Genomic DNA, 22,395 nt, shown 5'->3' with positions numbered 1-22,395 from the left:
TTTAGTATGTGATACCCATTTCCTGTGAATGCTTTTTAGCTCTATTAGGTGAGCAAATCTCAACTTATAAATATGATTGGTATTATGTTTTAGCTTACTGTTTTTTTGGCATATGTGCCAGCTTTGAGCTGGGCGTGTATTTAGCAGGCCTGTTTTGCTGGAAGAATTTAAGAGACTTATTATCCATAATAAGTCAGTAAAAACTAGCAAAAAGTAAATAATAAACTAGTTATTTTAGTGCCTGAGGTCCAAATTTATTAGTGCATTTTTGTAAATACATTAAATTCTCCTGTCATTAAAGTGACTTCCAGTAAGCTTTAGGAAATCATTTATGAGATATCATAATAGTTAAAAACATGATTGCTATCTTTAATTTATCATCCACTGTATGTTATTAATTGTCATTAAAAAAACAGTATAGAAAAACTAACTTCTTTATGACCTCGGTGTTCATAATCCTTAATAGTTACCTGTTCAGGCAAGGAATAATTTCACACCATTTGGGATACATCCATTTGTCCTGCACATCACTTGTGAGAATACATACTGGTTTGATTCCCATTCTAAAACAAGGAGGTGTGAAGTAATATTTTGTAAATAGTTATATATGTTACGCATAATAATATTACATGTTATATATACTAATACTATATATAGTGGTAATTATAACCAAAGCTACCAAGACTTTTTCAGTACTCCTGTAGTATTAACACTTTATTCGTATTCAATGTGATATGGAGCTTGAGTGTTTTGAACTTGTTCCCTGCCTTTGCCAGTTCCTTTTTGTGTTGTTTCAGGCAACTCCATTTACCTTTCTGGGTCACAGTTTCCTCATCTCTATTAAAAGATACAGAATTTCTGTTCAAAGTATCTAAGCATTTATAGGTTGTAGAGAATAACAATCTAGCCTATTGTCTCTTCCTTGAGGGTTTTTGAAGTATCTCAATTGTGATAAATGGAAGTGCTTTGACATTTTTAGTATCATAATAATCTTGTAGGAATGATTTTTGCCTTGTGTTTTATTTAGTTACAGTAAGCAAATACATCTTTTCATTCAACATGTTTACAGAATCTAGTCCAAGAGAGCCCAACCCTTTGAACGAGATCTCTCTGTACTGTCAATTATAAGCAACAATTATGGATAGCAGCCACTAATTTTGCATCCACAGTTATTTGCAGGTGCAAAGTGAACCATGTTCCCAGTAGATGTACAAGGATTGAAATGTTTTCATTTACATGTTCAGGTAACACTGAAAACAGTCATTGAGAGGTGTGAAAGCATTAGCTAGATCAAGGCCTCTTAAAATCACGGAACTTAAAATATGGCTTGCACAAACTGGCAGAGTAAGGGCCTGAATGAGTGTACATCTCATAATGGTTTTCTGCTAGTTTTGTGGAGTGGTGTTGCACTTCTGAATGTAGAGAATGCATTTAATCTGAAAACAACTGATATCCCAACCAGCAAAATTTCTAAAAAAAAAAAACATTCATGCTATAGAGCTGAATCAAAAATTGGAGAACTTGCAGAATTATTCCTTTTTTTTTTTTTTTTTTAAGATTTGTACTGATCTTTACATTACAGGCAATACTGTCCTCCAAATGTATCCTGCTGCACTACATTAATTAACTTTGGATCTAGTATAGTAGCTGTGAACCACTTTTATGAACAATGTATGAACATTGTTCTTCTGTTGGGATCATGCAGGAATCTCTTTGACTTTCAGGGTTGTCAACTGACTGTACGTAAAGTGGTTTGTGATATCACAAGTGGGAAATAACCCCTTTAGACTTGTTAAATAGAATATATTTGCTAAGATATTTTGCATAGTGGTATGTAGCAAAATGGTTTGAAGGGATTTTATACTAATTTTTGTCAGCTTTGTTTTGAAGAGATTAATGTAAAGGTTTTATTTTTTTAATTTTGTGGTTTGCTAATGTTACCATCTGCAACATAGCTAAGAAGACTTTGTTTTGGGCAATACATTGAAGAACTGGAAAATACTAAAATTTCTGTAGAATAATTGAGGGAACTAGGTTTGGATACCACTGAAAATGGAGGGAATGAAAGAAAGAAAATACCACGTGCACAGAGTACTCGAGTGAAAATTACACTATGTAAGAAATAGAAAATGCTCATCCAAAACCAGTCTCATTTTCTCAAAACAAACAAGCAATAGCCCCAAAACCCACTCCTGACCCTCTTTTCCCAGAATACACTGTTATTACTTCCATTTCTCAACAATGGTTCACTTCTTGTACAAAAATGGTATTTCCAGTGACAACAGTACACTTGAACATGTGTACAGCAACGCCATTCAGCAGCATCGTGTAAGTAGCAGCTGTCTTAGCATCTGTAAGTAGAACGTGCACAACGAACACACACGCAAAAGTTTTGATGGGGGAATGATGCCTGGGTATGTCCCAGGGCGAGATGTGGTTGCCCCTGCTGACAGATGCAGGACTAACACCGTCCTGTTGTGCTTTCTGTAACTAGGCTGTCACTTTGATTCTACTGGCTGCCATGAAACTCGCATTCAGTGCACTTCCGTGATGTGGTCTTTATCCCGGTCCTTCTCAGAAATGAGTATTAGCTAGCAATGTATGCAGGAATTCAGCCCCGAAGCCTTCACAATCTCTTTGGGTCTACAAATTACATAGCATTAGTCGTCTTTGTGTTCTTTGAGGCTGTAAAATTTCTTGAGCAGTATTTCATCATATATATGTTTGAATCTGTATAGATAATGATGGCCAGAAAAACAATGAAGGGAAACATACGCTTTGTACTGGAATTTTATCTGTTGCATATTGTGGCAAAAATGGTGTCGTGGTGAACATACTGTACTGGTGATGAACTTTCATTTCATTAAATGAAATGCACCATATGGTGCAAAATGCTGCTGTTCTGCTTGTTTGTTTTGCATATGCTTCTTACATCCTCTTCTTTTTGATACTGTATGATGGTGGGAAAGGAATTAAATCGGTTAATATAAATTTTCTGATTTATACCGCCAGATCTGCATTTTGGTGGATAAATATTTGCATCCATAAATAATTAAACTTACAGTTTTTCTTAGGAATGAATTGATTGACTATGTCTTAATATTTACGTCTGTAACTTTGCATTGCAAGGACAAACATGAAGGCTGGGCTTGAGGTTGGCTGAAAATCTGGTCTTGCATATTCTGTGAAAAATATTACTCAAATTTCTCACAGGTGAATAAACCGCATGCATGGATGAATCTAGTTAATTCAATGGTTTAATAAACCTAGAATCCCAATGAGGCTGTAACAAATCCCCCTGGCATCTTGGAGTTATGAGAAAGATGTATAAAATTATATGCAAGCAGAACAGCTCTTTCTAAATTTGAGGAGTCTTTTGCACATTTTTTTTTGTTCTGTTCACTACATGAAATAACTTCTTGTCTGTGGCTCAGTCATGGTAAAGTATTAGATCAATTATCATTTGAGGGCAATATCTGGGGTCAATTTGCATTTGACTAGATTTTTTTTTCCTTTGGTTAGTTTGTTTTTGAAACAGTTATGCAGCACTAAGACAGATGCCTCCTCTCTTAATGTCCCTTTGAGAAAGATAGCTAGCTTGAAGTGGAAGTTTCTGCAGCTCCCTTGTCAGGGAGCAGCACCTTGTTATAAGCTGCCCCATTTTCAGATGTTAAACACAGGTGGATCCTGGATCATAACCAATTCTCTAGTTAGAAACACAGGAATTGCAAGCTGACTAAGATTGATTTAGCAAAACAACTGGAACTAATATAACTGCATAAATTTAATTATGAATGCTAGGTTTAAGGTCATTGAACTCTGAACTATAATCTGGACAACTAAGCAATGCGAAGCTTGGTCAGTTCTTGGATGCTAAACCTTCCAGGAAAGAAATATCATACAGGAAATAATAATTCCGCAGTAGGTTCTTTTTGCTGCGTTTTGATACAGAACCAAAATCCTAGGTTAGTGATCATGTTGCTCTTGCTTTTTTTTCAATATCATGTATGTGTTTGCTATTTTATAGGCATTCACAGGCATACCCACTCCAAGAAACCTAGAATATGTTGGAAGGGGTATATATTTTCAGGTGAAAAATAAAGCAGATACTGCGACTACATGTTATCATGGAAAGATCCTACCATCTGTTACTCTTCACAGTTTCTGAAATGGGGAACAGGTTCTGCCTTCATTTTCCATTGAATTAAATTAAAAAAACAGGTAAAGCAATGCTGAGTGATGTAAATCTCCCCCTCTCTCAAAGATGCACACATAATATTATAAATATACTTGGAATACAGTAGCAGAAACTTATATTCAAAATTTTCAATTAGTGAAGTTCTCTGGAGTTCAGAGGAAAAAATAATGAAGCTGAAGAAAAGAATGATTGATAAGAAAACTTTTCCACTGAATGTACTCCTGTATAAAATTGTAATTTTATTAATAGGTGAGGGAGGATAAAATGCACGAAATGGTAGCTAAATACGTGGAAAGCCATATACTCTGCCCTGGTTTAGATGATCATAAGTATATGGAATTGGAATGCAGCTGAATTGATTGCGATCTGATATTCATTATACTTCAGCACTGCTGGCAGTATCCCTTCTAACCAAACGTGCATAACATGCTTTCTTAGCACTTTCACAAAGCCTTGAGTTTATAATGACAATTAAAGTGCATCTTTTCCAATAATTACACAATCTGAATTTGGTCTGTGCTAATAAGCTTTAAGAAAACTTGAATTCCACATTTTAATATCAGAAATCCACTTAATTATAGGTAATCTCCAGCTCTGCATGTCACCTGTATTAGCATTTATATTCCTCATTGAGTCTGCAATATAATTTTCTGTTTATTGTCGTGAACATCCTTCTAATATATACCTGCAATCTCGTGTAGGCCATGGCTGGCAACCAGCCAAGCTCTTAATTTATCTTTGCCTTATCTTATTTAGCCCGCCAAAAGAGAGTGGCAGTGTGAATAGCAAACATTCTACGTGGCGGGCCAAGGTGACAGCCTGAACAAGCACCAGCTTGTCTTCATCATCATCATCTTCATAGGATTCTTTTAGAAATGAAGACCTGATTTGCCTACCTGTTTCTGGAGGCTGGGCACTGGCCTGCAAAACTTGCTTCCTCAGCGGAAAGAGCTTATCCAAGAAGGCAGTGCCCTAAATTCTGCTCTGTTCACCATTTGGAAGAGGCAGCCAGGTAGAATTTATTTCTTTCAGGAATTTTTCTTTTGCTGATTAATTGTTTTCCATACTAGGCTATTATGTTGGTAAAATATTTATAGCCATTATGATGAAAATTGCCAGGAAATGAATTCATACAGTCTTGCTACCTTTTGATTTTATTTTTTTTTCCCAGGACTTTGAAACACTGCTGTGGTTTTGGCTTGCCTCTCTATTCTTGCTATCCTTTTCTGTCACACTCAGTAATTGGCCTAATAAAAGGCAGAAACAAGAATTTATTACACCTTGGGCAATACTTGAAACAAACTTTATTTGCTGGAGCAGCACTTTTTATCTACTTGCTGCTGTATATTTTGACATTCCTTCTAAATATTACATTTGACTTTATTAAAAGTTAAATCTTGGCTTTTTTTGTGATTGCTGCTGGTTTTGCAGTTTCTTAGGCAGACTAGTACATATATAAACATATCATTTTAATGAAGCTTTTGGAGAAACAATATAAGCTGTGGCTATATCTACTTCACTACTGCCAGAACCACAAAAATGGTATGAATTAAAGACAAGCTTCTGTAATACGTTGTAAATTAGTCTTGGAATAATTTCTGTGATGAATTGAGAAAACAAAGATGAGAACTATTCAACTTTTCATACCTTTTCCAAGCTTGGGATTTGATGAAATCTTCCTCAAACAAATGATGCCCTTTACGTTTAAAATTGTTTGCAAAAATAATGACAGTAGTAAAAATAAAAGCAGATTAGATTGTTATGATGTAATTTCCACTGTTGAATCTGGTTTTCTTCCACATCCTAGGTGGTAAAATGATCAAACTTTTTTTGTTTTCTAAAAAGGCCTTAAGAAATAGCAATACATCATCCTGGAACTGTTTATGCAGGAATTTTTATTCTTTGAAATCTTCCAGTGTTAAAGCAACAAGAAAACATTTAGAATGTCCTTTGGTGGAATCTTATTACACTCGTTATATATGTAAACTGATATTCTTTGATGCCAGCACGTTGCCCATACAGAGAAATCTCTGCACAATTAAACAAAAGGAAAAAGAAAAGGACTAAATAAAAAGTAATATTTTTCTCTTATCTGATTAGAATTAAATACATTAACAAATTGTCTGGTAACACAAATAGGCAATAATACAAAAAATCTACATTGTACATTATTTCAAGAAAAATAACTTCATTTGAATACAAAAGGATAAATACACTTTTTGTCCTATAGCCACTCTTGTACAGTAGGTGAACACAGCATCTTACTGATGCAGTGCTGCTAAGGTATACAAGGATATGACTGGCTTGAGTTTTATTGAGGGGGCTGTTACACATGTGCATCACTAACATCAGACAAAGAAATCTTTCAACCAACAAGGGTTACAGAGCAACGTTCACTAAAGCACAGGTTGGAAAGGATTCGGGGACTGAAGCAGGCCAATATGGCAGCTTTTACAGATTTCCTTATACCCACAATGCACTGACAGCAAAGAATGCCTTTATTTGGTCGGTCCACACACTGGGCGGAGGTACAGTAGCGCACCATATAGGAGTAGCAAATGTTTTTTAAATTCTCTTCCCATTCTGGGGCTGTCAAAGCCGTTTCAGTCCTGTGTAAGCTTTGCAGCTAGCACTGATTTGACAGAATAGGCAGCTGCCAACTTGTCTTGAGTCAGAGGTGAACTGTATTGACTCAGAGCCCTGTCCGTAACTGATGAATATGGCTTAGTTCAGTTAGGCCTTCTGAGTTTGTATGCGGTTATTTTTTCTCTCTTTTTTCCTTGTTAAATTTCAGTAGCAAACGCTTGGATTTTGTTTTGTTTTCATGTGGCACGTTCATTTGAAGCAGTCTGAATGTGATGCCATCAACCATACGGAGTCTAGCATATGCAAAGTCCAGTTGCTCCTAGTAGAGCAGTCAGCAGTAACAGAGGCCCATGTGATATTGCCCCCTGGCCGGAGTTTTGGCTGCAGCCTCCTGGATCCCTTTCACACTTCAACTTCTCGCATAAAATGCCAGTGTAAGCCGGAGGGCACTGGCATCGCACATTGTTGATGCATGTTCCTCCATTCTGGCAATGCAGTAGTTCATTGTCACATACGTTTGCTGCAAGATAGCAGGGGAGGGAGGGAAAGAAAGGCAGAATAAATATAAGTTCATCTACAGGAGAAACTCTGCACTAAAACCAGAAAACCAGAATTAAAACACTACCTCCCCCCTCTTCCTGAGACATGTAAACAGGGGATGTGTTCTTTTTAAACACCTCAAGTTTGAATTTTTTATTTTATTTGATATTTACTCATCTTTCCTCCCCCCCCCCCCCCCCCGCAGTCTTGGAGATCCGTATCATTCACTTCAGACCACTGACTATGGTAATATTAATTAATAAATTAATATTAATAATGATTGATAATGAAATAATATGAATATTAATACCTGCCTTGTGGAGTGTCTGCATTTTTATAGTTACTACTGATCTGGAACTGTAGGTGGGTGTGTTATTATTTGAAAGGGGCAACTTATCTACAGCTTTTGGAAAGCATGAACAGTGGTTAAAAATGCAACATGGCTTTGCTGAAGTAAAAAGATCTGTATGAGAAAGCAGGGTTTTCTAATCAAGATCTGCATGTATTAATGTTCTGAAAAAAAATATGAGGCAAGAACAGGCAGGAAAGTCAGCGTGCTGTTCGATGGGGATTATATGGTATATACATATGGAAATAAAAGATAATGTTGTTATTTCCATTACAGATCAAACATTTCTTCTTAAATAAATCTGCTACTTTGGTACAAGGGTAACTGGCATCTTAAAACTATCTTAGATATTGTAGCCTGGTATAATAACTTCAGAAGGCAGATTTGACAAAAGAGTTAAGAGAAAATAATACAGGCAAAAGTTTTAGAGATGCATAATAGTACTATATTTGAAAAATTGACAGCTTTACTTTGTATTACTTAGTATCAATTGAAGTATTTCACTGGGTAAATATGTAGCGATATGAGGAACTTAAATGTGTCAATCTGTGTTTTATTACAGATGATATCACTAACAGAATATGTGCTTGATTACGGCTCGGTCTTCCATAGGAAAGGCAATTTTAGTAAAGATCTTGCACCTACTATCTAGGCAGAACGTAACAGTAAATATTTTCACTCAGAGAATTAGGGAAAAGATTATTTGGTTTAGAAGCAGACTCAATATTATATGCTGTTTATGCATACCTTAGCCTGGAAATACACTAAATAATTCAGAATAGGGAAAATATTGTTAATTTTACTTAAAACATTGGTATTTATTGCTACAGAAAAGTACGGCTTTATAAATGTTAATTTACTTATTTTTAAAAGCTACCCAAATATTATGAGAACTAAAATTGAAACAGTCCAAGTTCGTAAGTGATGCAATTCTACATAAATCTGTACAATTTTGTGCACCAGCAACTTTACTGGTAATCTTATCTGTCCTGGCTTGCTTTCAGAAAAATAATTTTCTCTCTCTAGAAGGACTCTCTGACAACTGCTTTCTAACGTTCTGCATCCAAGTGGGCCAAATAATAACGCAGTGTGTTAGAAACTCATAGATGCAATCGAGAGAGAACAGTTAAATAATTTTTCCAGTGGTTCCTTTAGCAATCAAAAGTTTTTACTAAGAGCTATGGATTTAACGTTGTTCTCCAGTTTCTGAATTGTAATGTAAAAATTTGAATATCGAGGTACAACAAAAAACACGTATTATTGATGACAGCCATATATCTGAATTTTAATGTTCTATATACACATTACAAAAAACAGTGTTTATATTATGTACAAGGAACAGGAAATCACCACCAAATAAATGTGATGAGATTAACAACCCAGAAAAATATAATGATAAAAATGAACTGTATTTTAAAAGTCAATATTTGAGTTACATCTCTTATAACCGAGGTTATGTATCCTTAAAGCTGACTTTATTATTCATATTGTATATATTTAGCCATCTCAATATGCAAAATCAAAATACTTTATCTGATGGTACAGCTACTGAATTTGCTTATTCTAGACTATTCATTGCTGGGATGCTTCCTACAGTTCAGACAATGAAAATGGTGAAATATCTGTCCCAAGTGTTTGCCTTGAATAATTGAGTGGAATTCAATAGTTAATTAAATACCACTTCTTAAATAGCAGATGAGATATTTCACTTTGTGTTTGGCCCAGAATATATTATCCAAATTTTCCCAAGTATTCAGTAAACCAAATTTATTTTCCAATAGCTTTCCTATTTTTAAACTTATTTTGACAACTATAGCCTGTTACTTTAGGAGGCCATCAGCCCAGATTCTGATCTGCAGTTGCAGATTGCTGGAGATGGGTGGCTGAAGTGGCGTTTTGCTACACGCTGGCTGTTCTACCTGACACAGATGCAGACTGCTATGAAATGCCTCTAAACATTGCTGTCTACAAAATTCTGGATACAATGTTATAGATGCTGATTTTTAAATCAGACTATTTATTTCTTATTAGAAAGTTTTTTTAAATGTACTGAAAGAAGGGATGGATCAAAAGCTTCTCCTTCGTTATTCTTGCATGCTTTTAAAAGTTTGCCCACAGAAACGCATTAAAGTAAAAGCAGGTAGATTTTAATGTTCTCAGCAAACTACTATGTAGCTGAAAATTCCTGAATTGCTAATCTTGTATTGTCACAGCTTGCTTTTCTTTAGTTTCATCCTTGTATCTCTTTCTCTTGCACACACACATATACACACATATATGTATCATGTAGATAGCAATTGTGGTGATTTGGAAGTTAAATGAAACAATTCTGAAAATATTATGAAATCCCATTATTTATTTTTTGCCAATTTTGTTTTAATTTTATTCTGACCAACTCTAATACCATTTCCACCTTCCTGAAAGCATGGTCAGGATTCCTTTTAAAACTTTAATATTAACTAATTATGTTTATTCAGTTTAGGAATTGGATTAGCTATAGGTAATGAGTGTAGCACATCAGCAGCATAAAGAAAAGTACTCTCACTGGAGCACTTTCACTGGAATTTAAAACAAAATTTATGCCTTAATCAAAAGTAGTCAACATGCTGCCAAGACCAAAGCAAGGCAAGTATATTAATTGTTGTTATGGAAATAAAAAATGTTTCTAATGTTAACACAGTATTTTTCTAGGATACATGTTATAACGCATTTTATTTCAGAAGAGGCTCTAGGCTTTCCTCAGAGAAGGCAGTGTCCTGGGAGCTGCGGAGCAGGGCAGGAAGGGCCAGGACATCGCAGACCCCTTGCTCTGTGTTGAAGCCCAAGGAGAGCTGCTGCAGCTGGTGCTGGGTGGGTGCAGGGAAGGCTGGTGGAGCCCCAGCATGTGCCTGCCCCTTGGCCTTTTCGTTTCCCCAAGCAGCAGGAGCAGTGAGCTTGGCAGTACAGGGCTTTCCGGCCCGTTGTACCCCTCCTACCTTCTCCTACCTGCCATGCCCTTGCCCCTTCTTTTACACCAAGCAGTGAAATGTTGCCTCCATTGCTGAGCGGTGTTGAACCAGCTCTGCCTTATCTTCATCATCAAAAGTAACAATAATAAAAATTAGTTTGAATTAATCTGAAAGGCATCAGGTATCAAATTCTGATCAAAGAATGAAGCACGGAGAAGTGATGCAAGTAAAAGAACTAACTCTGAAGTAATCACACATGACTATTAAGACTTGTGTGGCTGAACTAGCTGTGGGTTTGCTGGCAGATCTTAATTAATTGTAAGACAGGGCATCAAATTGATCATTTAAGAAACAAAACAGAGATATCTGATTTGCTCTGGAGAGCTTTGCAGGCCTTTTTGGGCGATATTTCTGAGCACAGTCTCCAGATATGTGCTACTGCAGGAATTAAAATATTTAAAGTAAAATAAAGGAAATTTTTAACAGTTATTTTCATAATTCATCAATTTACAATCTAAGCTATGGTCTGATTATGGGATCCTTAAAACACTATACGAAGGAGATAGAAAAAAGCCATGTATAAAAATGGATAGCTATTTGAAGCTTTTCTGTCCTTGGGGCAACCCCTCCTCCTCCCTCCAAACCAATAAACCCCTGCAGTTGGTAAGAGATATTATTACTTTTGAATTAAAATGTAAATATCTTTTCCAAAGTAATCATTAATAAAATATTGAAGCCTCTTTTTTAGGGTAAGACCTCTATGAATGATGATGAAAGATACCTTGCCATAAGTCACAAAATATTCTTGATTTATCATTCCAATGTTATTACGTTTTGAAATGGAATAAAAAAGGAAAACAAGGGGAAAATATGCAGTCTTTCAACCAGCTCAAGCAGTTCAAAGGGTAAGTGATGTGCTAATGTTTCATAGAATTTATATTGGGTATTTAATGAAATGTATTGAGAGTAACATAGTTATTTGGAAAATGTCTACTTTCTCCTTATATGTTCAAATCTGAATAATACATGAAAATTTCTGAGTCTGTCCAAAACTCAACTTTAATACATTTGCAGCTTCTTGAAAGAGAAGAGATAGACCACTATGGCTGATTTTAGTTCTGAAGCAGCAATATAGACACGGTAACACAAATGTAAGTCTTGTTCTCTTCCATCTGGAGGGCCACCTCAGGCACAGCATTGTGCTCTTGGCTTATGTTCTTGCTGGTTACTGTGTCTGGGCAGCTTCAGAACACATGCACAGGGCTTTTGGTCTGCCTACTGCTCAGACAGAAAAACAGTGTGCTATTGGACTTAAACACAATTTCTTTGAGCCTCCTGTCTTTCCCAAAGGCCATCCAAGAGGGGAGAAAATACGTTTTTACCTTTCTTTGTGCTACCTTAATTTTTGTACAGCTTGCCTACAAGCAGCATCTTATTCAGGTAGGTCAGCCACATGAATATGAGAAAGGAGAGACTACTGAATTAAAAAAAAGAAATGAATGTATTCAAAAGGATTTTTGATCTGGGATAGGTGGTGTTCACTTTCTGCATCAAAATCTGGATTTATTATGAAATTTTCATTGTTTGTGGGAACAGCATGAAGACCATTAATGATAAAGTCACAGAAAGAAAACTTTTTATTAGAAGTCCTTATTTCCTTTCTTGAATACTGAAGTCTTTAACTTCAAGCGATGTTTTTGTATGATCTCTCCCATCACTATTTTTCTTCAGTGTGCTCTTTTTTTGGTATCATTTGTTATACCCTTCTCTCTCCTTCTCTCTCTTTTTAAAAACCATCTCTTCACTTTTCTCCTTCTTGCCTCCCAGATCACGAGTATTATAGTCCCTGGACAGGTTGGTGGGCTGATAGCTCTGAATATATTACACAACATTTTGGTCTATTCTAAAGCATGATGGAAGCGTTGACCCTGCTTCTGCTGCAGTGAATTTTGCATACTGTTCGTCAGTAGTTTTTGTGAATGGCACTACTGAAATAATGAGAATTTTTTGAACTTGGATTCCACCTATTGTTCATAACTTTGAAAGCATGCAGGTCTAGTGGCTGAAGAAATTATTCTTGGCTGTTTTTTTCGCTAATGCATCTGTTTCCTTGGTACTTCTTCTCTAGTAAAGAATGTTACTTGAATTCATTTATGAGGAAGTTTTCAGCACACATGCTAACAGAATATTCTGTCTTGGCATAAGAAGTGAGTAAAAACCCAAGCATAGTGAAACCCATGTTTTCAGTAATGATGTCATAGGTAGCTTCAATATATGCAGTTGTTGTCTATATAGAGAGCTGTGAACAGCACATTGAAATGCCATTAGGAGGTTTCATCTCACTACATAAATAAGTTCAGTAAATTGAGGCCAAGCACAAGCATTTTCTTGTCAAATACAGAGTTAGTTCCTATGAATACTATAAAGATTCTGTAACTAACATCTCTAAAAATGTGATCATTTAATCAATAAATGGTAAAAACAATCACAGAATATAAAAGAAATTGCAACAAATGAAGAAGCTTGTGCGTATGCCTAATAAGAATATGGACATCTACACATACATATAGCAAACATGCACAAGAAAACCTCTGCAGTCGTGAAGGAATTAGTAGTTTTTCCCACAATTTGTCAAATAGACATTAATGGAATTGGGGAATGCAAAACACTTAGTTTCATTCAAGTGCAAAGGTTTAAAATTGTTTCCAGTTGTATCAGAACATAAGTGACCACAATCAAAGTATTTTCAAAATGCTAGAGTTAATAACAACAAATTGTTTCCATTATTTGTAAACAATCTTAAAAATACAATATATACTTGTTATGTGTTAAAGATCTCTATGTGGAGCTCCACTGACTCATGAGATTTCATCTATATAAAGTAAATATTAGGAATGAAGATATAAGGGCATGGGGAAAACTTACAAGTAGTCAGGCTTCTTCTGAAAGATTACAACTATTGCTGTGACAACTAGTGTTGCACAGCACATGACAAACCCTCAAATTTTTATAACATAAGTATCTTATTCATTTGAATAACCAGTGCCTAATATCCGACTTGGAGGTTTTGTGACTTAGATTTCTCCCCCTGCCTGTCTTCCAATTAGATCTACTGTTAGATTATTATTAGAATTTAATTTATTGTTACCAGTTACAGTTAACTGCCAAATGTTTTTTAAATGTGTTTGTTACCGTGAATACACGTCAGTGTTGATCAGACTTCTTCAGTGGTTTTAAACCACAGACATACCTGATATGAAAAACAGCTATTGCTCTTTTAAACGAGATATTCATAATGATTTGTTTTTTTGAAGTGACACTAATTCAACATTTGCTGTAGTGGGATCAGTAAAACTATCTTAGGATATTGTCAAATCAAGACAAGGTAGATGCTTTGACAGCATGAAAAGAACTGGTTTGTGCTTATCTACCAAGGCACATTCTGGAGTTAAGACAAAATAAATCAGTGTAGACAAGTACAAGCCTAAAGCATATCTTACTGTGTCAAAATTACGGTCATAAAATGACAAACATTAATACAAAGATCTCTGGTGCAAAGTTGAAACAATGTTGTGATTAATTATATTGCCAACAATACAAGGAAATAAACATTGACCAAGTGAGAGTAGTTTCCAAAGGCAGACATCTCCATCTTGACTTGTCTTAGAAATGCCTGATAGAGGCACAATTGAAATGACACTTGATTTTTTATCAAACCAGTTTTGTTATTAGGGAGTAAATGAGTAGGTGGGTAATGGAGGTACTCTTTTTGCTGAAAATTTCTGGTAGAATTTTTAGACTGTGTGCCTACATGTAATTTCTGTTCTTTCTGCAAAATTCTCACTTCAAAGCTAAGCTAGTTCTAATCAAATTGCAGAAAAGTCTTCAGAGCTTCTACAAGATGCAGCTACTATTCAGACTTCTCCCCCGCGCACAGCCACAGAATGGATGGCGATTCCTCTCTTCTGTAAATAGGCACCAATTTATCCTAGCAGGCACATGGGTAAGCTTAGTTGATTACGTTTCACTACTGAAAGCGCAAAATCCTCTACCGAACAAATTTTATTTTAATCATGGTATAAGGATAGCAGAGGTAGAAAGTTACTCTCAAGTTGCGTCTATGCTTTCTCATTTTCCAATTCTATTCTTAATCTAAAATCCTTGGATTTAATTAATAAAAGATAATGAGAAGAAATACATCAAATCTATCAAAAGGACAAGGGGGAGAACTGAATTTTGGAATTGATACTCTTGCATGATAGGGAAGCCGTAGTAGCTTTGGCAGAAACAACACAAGATTGCTTGTTAAAATGTCTGAAAACAAATTCAGATTTAGTTATCTAAGAATTATGGTTGAGATAATACCTTCCAATCTTCCTTGATTAACCTTTCAGCTTTCTGATTTTGATGGTTCCAATTTTATACTTCTCCAAAAGAGGATGATTCCGAAAGTGAGGGAAAAAAATTTCTCATTCTTTTTATTGTTTCACTTATGGAGGAGCACCACTGAATTGGTATGACCCTTATCATATTTTAGGATAATCTCAGGAGAGCAATAAGCTACATCATAGCTTTAGTTGCTCGAAAGGGACTACATACCCCTATCATTCATATTCCACTTACAAAGCTGTAAGCTGCGGTGCCATTATTTCTATCTTCCTGGAGATAAATGAACATTCTTACATGATCTGTCTTCTCCTTCCTTAACTAGGAAGAGAAGCAATTGAAACTACTGGGGTTTTTTTGTCTAGTGCCAACAGCAAGGTCAGGGTTTGGATGTAACCACTATCAATAAAAACTGGCTAAGCACAAAAACTCCCCAGATACAGAAGATGAAGTGGTCATAAAAAGGCCCTGTGAACAGTTGGAGGGTGGGATTTGGTTCCCTAAATAGAAGCAGCTGCTGCCATTAGAGGTGCCAGAAGGCATTTCAGACATTTACACAGAGCTGGCAGGTATGTCATAAGACCTATGAGGGATGTAGGCTTGTGGGAGCGGTGGCAGGAGGCCTAACAGGGGGATGCCTGCCTGCCTCAGGCGGCTGTTGGGGCCCTGGGTATGCTGGCAGGCTCTGACTGCTGCGGGCAGCCTGCAGCCCTCCTGCCTGCGGGCTCTCCGCCCAGCGCAGCTTCCCTGCCTGCTCTGATCCAGTGCAGCTGTGCAGCACTGGACATGGCTCTTGTGGAAACCCCTGAGTTGTGAGCAAGAGCTGTGAAAAGCCTCATCTGAGGCCTCCACTCAAGCACCTTCTGCCCACCAGCCTGGGAGTGTATTTGGACTCAGGCCCTCGCCTTGGTCCTTGCCTGAGTGACCTGGTGGGCTCGGCCCATCCTGGCCTTGCACGTTTGACCTCCTGGTGTGACCCCAGACCAGTCTCGCCACTGGAGGCTTATCTGGCAGCCTGCAGGCTGTGACTGACCCTGCTACTGCCACGGAGCTGCTCGGCTCGCCTGGTTTGGGTGCTGCGGGAGGGACCCTGTGCTGGGGGGCTCCCTGCCCCACTGCCCCCTCCCTTCCCCCCCACCAGTCCCCTCCTGGTCCTGGCTTGCTGTCTCCTTGTGGAACCACCAACTGCCATTGCTCCTTAGCAGTGGCACTAGATACCTATGGTCAGGCAGTTCAGTCCTATCCAGAAAGCTAGCAGGATGGCTTTGCCTGAACAGCAGCATTTTCAGCTTTATGCATGACATCAGTATTTTCTTAAAAGTTCCCAAGAACTATTAAACAGTGCTGCAACAAAAGTGTCACTTTTACAGAGCACAAAAAGCCAGAAGAAAGCCTGGAGAGCAAACAAAAGCAGGCGCATGCAAAGGTCAGCAATTCAAATACATGAGTATGAATTATATAAAAGGCTGAATGTTCCTGCGTACTTAGCTGCTAGGGTGTTTGACTTGCAATAATGTTTTGGACATGTCCTGGTTTTGGCTGGGATAGAGTTAATTTTCTTCATAGTAGCTAGTATGAGGCTGTGTTTTGGATTTGTGCTGGAAATGCTGTTGATAACACAGGGATGTTTTCGTTACTGCTGGGCAGTGCTTACACAGGGTCAAGGCCTTTTCTGCTCCTCACCCCACCCCACCCCACCAGCGAGCAGGCTGGGGGTGCACAAGAAGCTGGGAGGGGACACGGCTGGGACAGCTGACCCCAACTGACCAAAGGGATATTCCATACCATATGACGTCATGCTCAGCATATAAAGCTGGGGCAAGAAGAAGGAAGGGGGGGACATTCAGAGTGATGGCGTTTGTCTTCCCAGGTAACCATTAGGTGTGATGGAGCCCTGCTGTCCTGGAGATGGCTGAACACCTGCCTGTTGATGGGAGGTAGTGAATGAATTTCTTGTTTTGCTTTGCTGGCGTGCTCAGCTTTTGCTTTCCCTATTAAACTGTCTTTATCTCAACCCATGAGTTTTCTCACTTTTACCCTTCCGACTCTCTCCCGCACCGCACCGGAGGGGAATGAGCAAGCGGCTGTGTGGGGCTTAGTTGCTGGCTGGGGGTAAACTACGACAGGACACAAAAGAACGCAAATAATTTCTCTTTGTTTACAAAGACAAAACTTTCTATTCCTGCCATTCTTCCCAATGGATGCTGCATTGAAGACTCTCAAAACCCATGAAATGGTCCCACACCCTTATTACTTTATTTGGCAGCAAAGCCAGAGAAGATAATCACAACTGAAAATATTTCCTTATGATTTAGGGGATTAGAATTATTCTAATAATTATTTTCCTAAAATTTTTTAGGGAAGAGGGGAGAGAGAGAATGAGAGAATGTGTTGGTGGCTTCTATTAATGACATTAATTCCACAATACTATTGATCTGTGGACAAATATGGATGTATTGGTATTCCTCAAAACGTCTGCATGGCCCTGGATCCTGAAGTTCTTCACAGACAAAATGATTTCAGAGAGCTGCTGAGTGAGAACTTTAAGATTAAATTGTAATCTTATGTTATTTAATGACAGTATTTAAAAAAAATTATTCTCTCCTAATTTTTTGCTCCCCAAATATATGATACATTTGTGCATGTGTGTGTATTCTCTGGCAATTTGAGAAAAAGTGTTCATGATGTGTTTGATAAAGAAGAGTCGTCTAATGAGTTACTTAAAGTTTTTATTGCCCAAAACAGCATAGTTGTTGTAACTTAATAACATATGTACTGGTTTTGGTGTTAAGAGTGAGCTAGATTTTTAATAATCAGTTTAGTATCACTCAGATGGAGTAAGGTTGGTTCTGCAAATTTTATTTTACAATACTTGTTGTGTATAGAAAACATTGTGTAGAAAAATTCTTTGAATTCAAAGTAATAATTTTGCATTCTAATGGCTAGTTTTTTAAAGCAGACTTAGTTTATTTATTTATTTTTTACACAGAAGATGTTATATTCATGTCAAGTTAAATTTTGAACACTGCTATTCTAAAGCTATTTGTGATCTAAAAGAATTTGAATGTTGCAAACTTTCTTCTCGCTACTTTGGCTTAAAGCTAATTGCATGGGGCATTTTGAAAAATTAGTAACAAAATCTACTGGAAATATATGTTATGATCAACTTCTAAACTACATAAAATAGCTTTGTAATGGAAACATCAGCAATCTTTAATTACACTATGAAAAATATCAGGGATATTAAAATGGAATGGGTGTGTAATTAAAAAAAGGGAGTCACACTTACATAGGGGTGACTTATAATCAGCTTTGTTACACTGACCACAAGTAAAGGTAAAGCCAAATTTATATTTATATGTCATTACATATTCCTCTTGTGTGCATTTTTCAAAACAGAGAGATTTAAGATCCCAGGATAATACTCTACTATAGGAGACCAAAACATCAATGAACAAAGTAAATGGTGTAGAATGTCCCAGGAGATGAACATTGAGAACATAAGTTACATTGCAAAGGTAAAGATAAAACATTTATGTAGTTCCTACAAAATATGTGAAACGTGAGGGATTTTTTTTTTGTTAAAGCAACAATGCTGGGAATCAGGAGATCTTCTTCCTGAATCTACATTGACTTACTGTTTTGAATGTGGATGAAATGCTTCAGAGTGCTTTTGTTGAGGTAGCTGTAGAATGGGGATAAAAACACTGCCTTGTAGGTCTCTTAAAGCTCTTCAGAGTAAGAGTGCACAATGGAGGAGTTGATGCCAAGGAAAGTCAAATGATTTGCCTATGCTAACAAAAGAAGGGAACGAACGCAGGTCCTGTGAATTCCAGTTCTATTTACTAGATTCCACTGTTTATTAGATAAATGCAACAGCAGAGTTGATTACTGGTTCCGAGGGAGTTTGGAGACTCTCAGCTATAAAAAGGCTTATAAACTATTAAGTTTAAAAAAGGAATATGCAATTTTGTCCACTTAAGTGTCATATGCAATTGCATAAGATGTTTAAATATTCTGACAATTAGAAATACCATTGTCATGTATGTACCTCTTTCTAATCTCACCAGTCAGAACTTTAGCAGCTTCATATTCATATATCAGGAACATGGTAAAGATTTGCAAATGTTTTTTATCCCCTCTGCTTTATCCTGGCCTTTAAAAATATTATCTGTTATTTTCTATTTTTAATTATGACAGTAAAATTAAAAAAAGACACTAAACAGGCAGATTCTTGTATCATAATTCCTTTCTGAGATATACTGGATGATAATATTCTGTCCTGTAAGTGGGGTTTTAATGGGTGTAATGCTTTACTTTCCTACTCTTTTCATCAGAATATCAATAAGATGACTCAAAGAGCTGGCATGTAGCACTCAGCAAAAGTGAGAACTAATAAACGAATGTATCAAATAATTAAAGCTATTAGCTGCTTCACGATAGTTTTCATCAACAGTATTTCCTGCTCTGAGTAGGAGAGAGCTTGCTCTAAGTATCATTGTGCATTTGTCTTCATGACAGAGCAGCCATTAGATGGGAAAACATAGATAGTAGATGCTCGCTTTCCAACACAATCTTCTTCAGGCACACTAGTTTTTCTGCAATGTGCTACACAGGTGTAACCAATGTGATAGACTTAGCCAGTGTTTTAGCTGAAAACACTTTTTAAACTGTCTTATAATATCACATCATTCAGCAAAATGTCCACAAGATGCTCACACCAAAACACAAAATAACTGTCTTTGTTTATCTAATTATATTGCCTCTTAACAAAATTTCAAAGGCTCTGATTATTTATTTGTCTTTTTAAAAGCAATTAGAATTCATAATTCAATATTACACATTGACCAATACAGATGAAGACTGCATACAGGCAACCTACATATTTTTCACAATATTATTATGCAAGCTACTATTAATAAGTTATTGCAATAGTAACCGGATTGCACTAATCTCATTTTATCAACTCTACAGTTTTGCTACAATGTAGAAAACATCTGAATAACAATAGACCTGGCTTAGACTTAGAAAGAGAGCACTCAACATGTGTTTGTTTGGGTTAATATCTGAAAAGTTCTTTCTACGCGCATATGAACTAAAGATAATGCCTCTAAACATGGATGTTGATATTGCTTACTATGACAAAATGTTAAGATAATTCAGGATATTAAAAAGTCCAGAATTAAAAGACTCTCATGAGTAAGAACTGTTTCCCTCTGTGCTTTATATGGTTCTTGTATTACTTTTGACATGCTGATTAACATACTTATATTTCTGTTTATCAATCCTGATGCACAAAGGTGTTAAAATTTAATTATTAGTGAAGACTGAAATAACCTGAGATCCTCAAGGAATAAATAACTGCAAAATATGATTTAACTTCAAAGTACTTGCTTTATTTTATTTAAAATTATGTACTCCAATTTTTAGATTGTCAAGTCATGCCATTGAAAAATAACAAAGATATCTCCATTAATCTAGACAAAATAAATTCCTCTATAATCAGTTATATATTTCTAAAGATATATTGTATTAATACCCTTAAGCTTCATGACGAAAAGAAGTAATTGTGTTACTCAAGGTCTTCCACTCGCACTTAAGACTGAAAAGGCAAGACCTTGGTCATTTTTTCATGCTCCTAAGAGGCTGTGCATGTAACTATGTTACCAACTCATATACTCACCTTTGGTTTAGAGAAGGAAGGGTCACACAAGAAATGCTCAATTTTTATGAAAATGTACTTCTAGAATGTTGTCTATTCTTTTAAAACATAATGTCCGAGTATATTTTAAAACATAATGTCTTGAATATATGTCTTTGTAGACCTCTCAGAGAAAATGGAAACAGATTTCTGCTAAATAGAATTTGGATGATGAAGCTGTATTTCCCGACAAGCTTATCTCTTTGGGTCCAGTCCTGTCCTCTGCCCCCAGCCATCCCCCCGTGCATACCCCTACCTTACGTAACCTGAACACCCACAACCCCCATCACATGCTTGTCCTTCTCTTTCAGCAGCCTTGGCAGCAATGGCAATGGAAATCTGACTTCTCCGATCACAACTCCTCCAGAACTGCGTGTATTCCTTTACATTGCCTCCTATGGTGGGAGCCGGTGTTTGCTGCACGCCTGTGTAGAGTGCTGGCTGATGGGTGCACATGATATTGGAGGACGAGAAAAGGCTGTAATTCCAGGTAGGATGACTTCTTATAGGACTGGTCTGTGCCTGGACCCTTGTCAAACACTGAGGCTAAACAGAGAGCCTCTTCCTGCTCCGTGAAGCCACATGGCAAGCACGGCTAGCCAGCACGTAAGGACAACCTCTGCACAGACGTGCCGACTTGGGCAGCAGAGACTCCAGCATGGTTCCTGCTCAGGTTTGAAACACAGGCCCAGTGAAGTGAGAGCATGAAAGGAGTGTGAAGTGCAAAGGTTTTATGCTGCCTTTGTTGGACAGCATTTAAGTGGTAACATGGCAGATCTGAGTGGGATGGTGGTTTTCTGAAGACTGCAAGAAAGCTACAGAATGAGTAGTTGTTAGGCTAAAAGAGAAAGATGAGTGCTAAAGGGAAGTGGTTGGAACTGGAACAGAGGGATTTGGGCCAAAGCCAGGATGGGTGGGAGGAGGTGAGGGAGGTGCTCAACACATCTTGGCTGGCTCAATGTTTTGTATTTGCAAAACAGTTAAGGTCTTCTAATGGTGCAGAGCAGCGTGGGCTGCAGCATCATCGCTAAGTTGTCATGTTGCCACTGAATAAAAGAGAAGATATAACTAGAGTACACTTCTCTAAGCATCTTTTCAGTTATGTTTTAAATCAGTAATGGTTTTGCATGAACTAGCAAAGCTCTCAGGTCATTGCAGAAAAATTATAGCAGTATGTGGCTTTATTTTGATAGGTGATGTAAATCTTGACCCAAATTTTCAAACCTTTGCAGAAGTTATGCTGTGTACATGCAGCCTTTCATGTTTCTCCCCAGTTTTGTACCAAATGGCATGTGTGCATACACAATTTGGGGCATTTCAAAACATCTGGCTCAATTTTTGAGACATTTGTGTTGTAATTACACTATTATAATCTGTCTGTAAAGATATGCGGAATAGGATGCTTCTTCTGAGAACTGAAGCCTCCTTGCAGAGAGCTGCACTTTGCTGCATAATGTCAACACGATGGGGCTGATTTAAGGATGCTATGTTTGCCCTCAATACGAATTTCCTTGCACTAACGGCCCCAGTTTAAATCTCATTGTGGGATTCTCCTGTTCTTGAAATCAGTCGGAAGTAAGCCAGGTTTTTGAACCTTGTGAGAGCAACTTGTTCTCCTTGGATGCTGGTCAGTACTTATTGCCTTACTATCAAAATGCAGCTTCAGCTAGAAGAAAGAGCTACATGT

General features: G+C 37.1%; 1 protein-coding gene across 4 annotated transcripts in view; it reads right to left on the bottom strand.

The window, feature by feature from the left end:
- Positions 1-6,074: 6,074 nt before the first annotated feature.
- Positions 6,075-22,395, bottom strand: part of NTNG1 (netrin G1) — a 152,693-nt gene continuing 136,372 nt past the window's right edge. For 3 of the 4 annotated variants that reach the window (XM_075156460.1, XM_075156459.1, XM_075156461.1), the window contains one exon: positions 6,075-7,304. In XM_075156460.1, the coding sequence (XP_075012561.1) occupies positions 7,078-7,304 (227 nt within the window). In that variant the 3' untranslated portion in view covers positions 6,075-7,077. The remainder of the gene's footprint in view (positions 7,305-22,395) is intronic. The other variant, XM_075156463.1, reaches the window with a different exon arrangement.

The sequence above is a fragment of the Calonectris borealis genome, chromosome 8 (genome assembly GCF_964195595.1).
Source record: "Calonectris borealis chromosome 8, bCalBor7.hap1.2, whole genome shotgun sequence".
NCBI lineage: Eukaryota > Metazoa > Chordata > Aves > Procellariiformes > Procellariidae > Calonectris > Calonectris borealis.
Note: the sequence above shows the minus strand (reverse complement) of the source record. Positions and strands in the feature narration are given on the sequence as shown.